We start from the raw sequence: 5,633 nt of genomic DNA, 5'->3' as shown, positions 1-5,633 counted from the left end.
AGTCTGATTTATGCCAATAAATTCTGTTTTGGTATCAAACTGTTTCTCAAAGATTTTTGTCTTTTTCTAGTGACTGTGTCTTAACTCTCAATTCATTTCACCTCAGGCACCTTTAGATCCAAAGAATTGACTTAAGTTGAAGTAAAATTATTAGTCAGTAAATCTTCTGAAGTAAAAGTAAAAAGTCTTACTGTAAAATCTCTTTTAAGTACTCAGCGGTTAATTTTAAATCAGGGGTGTAGAGTGAGGAGGGTTGAAAAGATGTCTAAGTTATGAGCTTCAAATGCAGCCAGAACATCTCTCCCTGTGCTGATAGCTGAAGTCTAACTAACAGGAGAGCATTAATGTGAGAACAAAACATACACAGGTTAAAGTTCCTGAATATTTAAGTTTCCTCTTTTATATTTTGCACTTTGTAAACGCTCACTACACCAAGTCACAGTTGATAGACAGAGTTCAAAGAGTTCACTATAATTGTCCAGATTGCAGGACGGCTTGTTCTGATCAGGATCTGGTTTAGGCTCACATTTGAGCTCACTGTGGTGGGAAAGAGGCATCAGCTTTATCAAATCTCTGTTTCTCTGAACAGTTGGTGACCTGAAGGACTAACCTGTGAAAGGATGTGTTGTGATTTCAGCATGAGCAGTGTGCGCTCCTCTACGTTACTTTATCTAATCACTGTACCAGAGATGTCAGCCAACCAGCTGCAAGGGCACTGTTGATAAACAGATCAAATACTTTCTGACTTTTTTTACCCAGTAACTGTTGAAGTGTGAAATGGAATTAAGTTCAAAACTTCACACAAAAAGTAACTTAAGTACATGTAAAACTACTGGTTTTAAAAACTGTTCTTAAAAGTGAAAAAACAAAAACAAACAAAAGAAGACATAAAAACTACTCAATTACAGTAACTGGAGTAAATATGATCTAAAAAAAAAAAAAAAAAAGTTTTTCGGTTGAATCAACCTGACACTTAGCAGCTGTGTTTAGGTTTTACATGGATTTAGTTTGTCAATTTTAAAAGTATACTATTATCTGGTATGATTCGAAGTCAAAGGGCCCGTATTTATACTGGAAATATGTGTTCTGATTTCACAAACTTAATTTTCACCCCCAGTTGAAGTCTCTCACCACCTGGGAGCAGTAGTGTGCCACTATTGTTTGCCAGCCGCCTTCTTCTTTAGACAGATTAAGAAGAGGAACAGGATTCCTCGTTCTGATTGGTCACACCGCCACATGACTAATGTCGTCATACCCGGAAGAATGACCTGTTTATTTTTGTTGCTGTGAGCGGTGAGTTCGGTTTATCTATCTGACATAAATATCGGTGAATTATCCACATTTATGAATCTGTTTTTAGAAAGAGGAAAAACTGTAATTTTTCAGATAACTGAGTTGTAGTCTCGGTCAGTTTTTACGAAACTAATGTCAATAAATAACCTTAAATGGTTTTGTTGTTTTTTTAGAAACATACGTTTCTGCTGTGTCAGTATTATGATGCTTCAGTAATTTGTTAGAGGGTTTATGAAACATGATTTTCGTTCACTAACATAACGGGTTTGATTGTGGCTGATTGTTCTAGTCTTTTGTCCTCGGCTAAAACTTTATGAGGTAAAGACTGACATTAAACAGTTATAATTTTATATCAATGAACGTAATCGTATGTGTTTTCAAGCTTGTGGCAGTAATGTTTTCCTTGTCAAGCCTTAACTACCAAGTAAGTCCAAAAATGATGTTATTCTTGAATCTTAATTATTTATTGAGCCTGTGAACTAAAAAAACATCTTAAAATATACACTGGATAACTAATGTAATAGTTTAATGTTCACCTTCAACACCAAATGTGGCTTGTTTGATACACAGTTTTTTTTTTTTTTTTACAGTATTCAGTAAAAAAAGAGGAAACAAGTAAGGAAGTGTGTTCTCTTTATTCAGTAAGTCTTAGTTATGTATCAGTTTAAGTGTTAAACTTGGCACAATTTTCTCAGACTTGACAAAGATATCTATTAAAAAATACTTTTTGGACAGAAGGGAATAATTCAACCCTGAACGCATCATCTGAGCTGACAGAAGAATATCACAAGACTTGGTCTTTAGACAACGGAGGCTCAGATTATCAGTAATGAATACCACATTTAACATTAAGAGTACAGCGAATATTTGAGGATAAGTTTGTAAAATTTTATATTTTAGATGAGTTGCAGATTCACAGGCCTCATATTACATCTAACATGGAAGGTTTTTCATTTTTTATTCATTCAAATCTCTGGTGGATTAAAGATGCACAGCAAGTTTTAGATGCAGTCATTTGTTTTTCAAGAAAAAATGCTCACACTGAGGATGGAGATGTTCAACCAGTATTAATTATCACAAGTTTGCCTCTTGAGGATGAGGATGAGCATGCTTGTTCAGTCAAATGTAGGCGCATTTTACTGAGAGATGTGTTTACAGCACAGCGACTGATTCTCCATCCTTTTCTGGCACTGCAACACTGCTTGTTCTGATCATAAAGTTCTGCTGCCACATAAGTCATCTATAATTAAAAAAAAAGCCTGCCCTCCTTATTTTTCCAGTTTTGAGGAATGATTAAACATTTCTCACGCTTGTGTCCTCTGTCTGATATCTTAATGCAAAGACGCTGTCTGGACCAAAATGGCATCCTACTTTGATGAACATGACTGTGAGCCCACCAACCCTGAGGAGCAGTATCGCCAGAATGCACTTCTTGAACTGGCCAGGTGAGGCTCAGCACACCCCTCTGTAATGCTGAATATCAGTGAATGTTGCACTCTGCTTTGGCTGACTGCTTTTTTTTTTTTTACAGGTCTTTAATGCAAGGTTTGGACCTGATTGACTCAGGAGCATTTGACCTGTCTGACTGGGACCAGCGCCTTCCTCCTCCGGCTGCAAAAACAGCTGTTCAGACCCTCACAGTGGTCGTCATCTCTCCAGAGCAAGCAGGTGAAAGACATCTGATCCAGTACAACTGAGAGTATCAGACATTCATTTTGTGGTCAGGCAAATAGAATCAGATGTAAATGGAAAAATGACTCTTCTCCTGGATCAGTGACACTAAAAGATTTAAATCTGTTATATTTCGTTCTAACAGACAAAGGTCTGAAGTGTCCTGTTTGTTTGCTGGAGTTTGAGGAACAGGAGACGGTTCGGGAAATGCCCTGCAAACACCTTTTTCACTCAGGATGTATCCTGCCCTGGTTGGGGAAGGTAAAGCTCACTGACATGTTAAGCTCAGTTTCACATGATAATCTTATTTTCTGCAACAACTGAAGCAATTCTCTTTCTATATTTTACAAACCATAGACCAACTCGTGCCCTCTCTGCCGACTTGAACTACCGACTGACAATCCAGAGTATGAGGAGTTTAAAAAAGACAAGGTTAGAGAATAATAATACATTAATGTGTATTAAACATACTCACGATGTGGCTTCATTCCCTCACTGAATCCGTTCTCTGTCCTTCAGGAGAGAAGAAAACAGAGGGAGCACAGACTAGAAGATCTACATGGAGCCATGTACACATGACAGGACTGTGATGACAGTTTGTGGCACATTTTAATGACAAAAATGAACTTTTCAGGAAATGAAAACTCTACTTCTGTGTTGTTTTATACAGAAATTTAAAAAATGTGCTTGAAGAATAACGTCCATATCAGCCTTATAGCTGTTGTTATGAGTAGAATGTCTGACCACAAAATCTCCCCAAAATTTCTTTACTGTTCAAAGATTGTTCCATATGAACAAAACCCATTCTTATATGCATATACAACCAGCTTATTAAGTTCTTATTTATTTCTGTTCGGCGTGACTGCAAGGCTAACACTCGGAAAAACTGTCAGTCTTTTTTCTCTGTCAATCACAAACCTGATGTGAATGCAGTTTAAGGACCTGGGCCAACAAAGGCTAAAAATAATTTTCTACAGATGCAAAAGAAACGCTCCACTTCACTTAGTTAGAATGAATATATTTTGAATGAGTTGAAACATTTCAACATTTCTTTTTTTTATGTAAACAAAAATCAGCTGAGTATCAGCTGTGCTTCTCTTATTGTTCACTGACACATATAAAAAAATGATTCCTGCTTGTCTTAATGTTTTTGTTTTACTTTTTCACAAAGAATGATGTCAAATTCTGAAAAAAATAAATCCTATGTATTAAACTTGTTTGCTTATTTAAGATTGGCTGGAAGAAGAAATATCAAAGCAGCAGAGGGCGAGAGATCCTCAGCACGATCCTGTAGTGTGGGTTACACTTCAGTAAGCTAGAGTCGGGATGCACTGATCTAACTACAAGTCCCGGTACCTGAACTTTGGTATCATCCAAAACCAGTACTGGTTATTAACTTAACATCCTCTATTCTGTAATGTGAGGATGAGATTCATAATTTCCTCATGTTTTGGCAACTTGAGACTTTTGTTACTTAAAACCAAATTCTAATGACATTTTTTGGAGGGGCTGTGAGGACTATCATGAAAAAATTGTTTTATTCTTTTAGAATCCTGGTTATGCCCTATTAGTGCTCACCTACCAACGCCAACCTCACCAAGCAGAGCTAATGTAACCTCACTCTTCATGTTATTGATAGACTCTCAAGTTTGAACAGACCACTGCAGAATAACTGCTGCATGTGGGTTGGGATGAGATCAGCACAAACAGTTTAACCCATGTTTTGGCTTGTGCTCTACCATTCTACTGTTCAGTTTTCTTCTGCTCCCATGGCCTTTTCTTTTCAACTTACCACAAAATTAAGCCAAGAAACTGTTTTCAACAGAGAAAAAACACAGATCTCTCTTCTCACTGCTTAACTTATTTTGGGGCAGATAATCTCACTTTTAATCCTGGATTACGATCGAGCATATAAATATATAGAGGTGAAAGTTTTTCAACATCACTTAGAAACTTCTCACAGGCACTTTCAATTTACTGTATTATAGTATGGGAATATAGATGTGTAAATACTGTAAATATCAGCAGTGGATTAATCAGGAATTCAACTTGCAAATGTTGCAGTCAGCGTTGTTGGTGAAACAAATGTGAAATACCTCTGATCTGCTGAACTTCACCTTCAGATGTTGCTGATAACATACATATATATGCACACGGTTGTTGTAATCACAGAAGCATAGAACAGAGTTAAATAGATCTGTCCTTTGGATCAGCTCTTTGTCACTGTTATCTGATTTCACTTTCTGATTCACTGGACCAATACCTGATACCAGGTTGGATCGGTGCATCCAAACTAAACTGCATCCTAATTTATATATTTCACTGAAACACGCTTGTCTGTTAACTTTATTACTAAGACTGTTTTAAGAGTTTCTCTAGAGCTGGTAAGGACTTTTAACAGAGACGTGTTCACTGAATAGAGCCTCTTAGTGATTAAAGTGGAACTTTAAGATTATGAAATTAGATTTGCCCTTTGACTCATGCTGTGAAGTTTTGATGAATGATAAAGACTCGCCTCTTCTCTGGCAGACTAAAGAGGAACATTTCAGAGTCACAAGAGTCTGTTCTGAGGGGATTTTTATTCATCACATGTCCGCTCCTCATTAGACTAATCAGTTATGTGCAGTAATGAACCAAAGTGTGAGTTTTAACCAGCTGATGTTTGTAAT

General features: G+C 36.9%; 1 protein-coding gene across 2 annotated transcripts; it reads left to right on the top strand.

The window, feature by feature from the left end:
* Positions 1-1,225: 1,225 nt before the first annotated feature.
* On the top strand, positions 1,226-4,177 carry rnf181 (ring finger protein 181). Of its 2 annotated transcripts, none has more exons than XM_074669979.1 (6): positions 1,226-1,293; positions 2,636-2,738; positions 2,825-2,961; positions 3,110-3,225; positions 3,322-3,396; positions 3,484-4,177. In XM_074669979.1, the coding sequence occupies exons 2-6, from the start codon at positions 2,653-2,655 to the stop codon at positions 3,541-3,543; spliced, it is 474 nt and encodes a 157-aa protein (XP_074526080.1). In that variant the 5' UTR covers positions 1,226-1,293; positions 2,636-2,652; the 3' UTR covers positions 3,544-4,177. The 2 variants fall into 2 exon arrangements, with proteins under 2 accessions (XP_074526080.1, XP_074526078.1); XM_074669977.1 differs by having other exon boundaries at positions 1,232-1,293; positions 2,620-2,738.
* Positions 4,178-5,633: the final 1,456 nt, after the last annotated feature.

This window comes from Halichoeres trimaculatus, unplaced genomic scaffold (genome assembly GCF_033239565.1).
Source record: "Halichoeres trimaculatus isolate MK-OKI-2021-1 unplaced genomic scaffold, fHalTri1.1 fHalTri1_scaffold_5, whole genome shotgun sequence".
Lineage (NCBI taxonomy): Eukaryota > Metazoa > Chordata > Actinopteri > Labriformes > Labridae > Halichoeres > Halichoeres trimaculatus.
The sequence above is the reverse complement of the archived record's forward strand: the minus strand, read 5'-3'. Positions and strand labels throughout refer to the sequence as shown.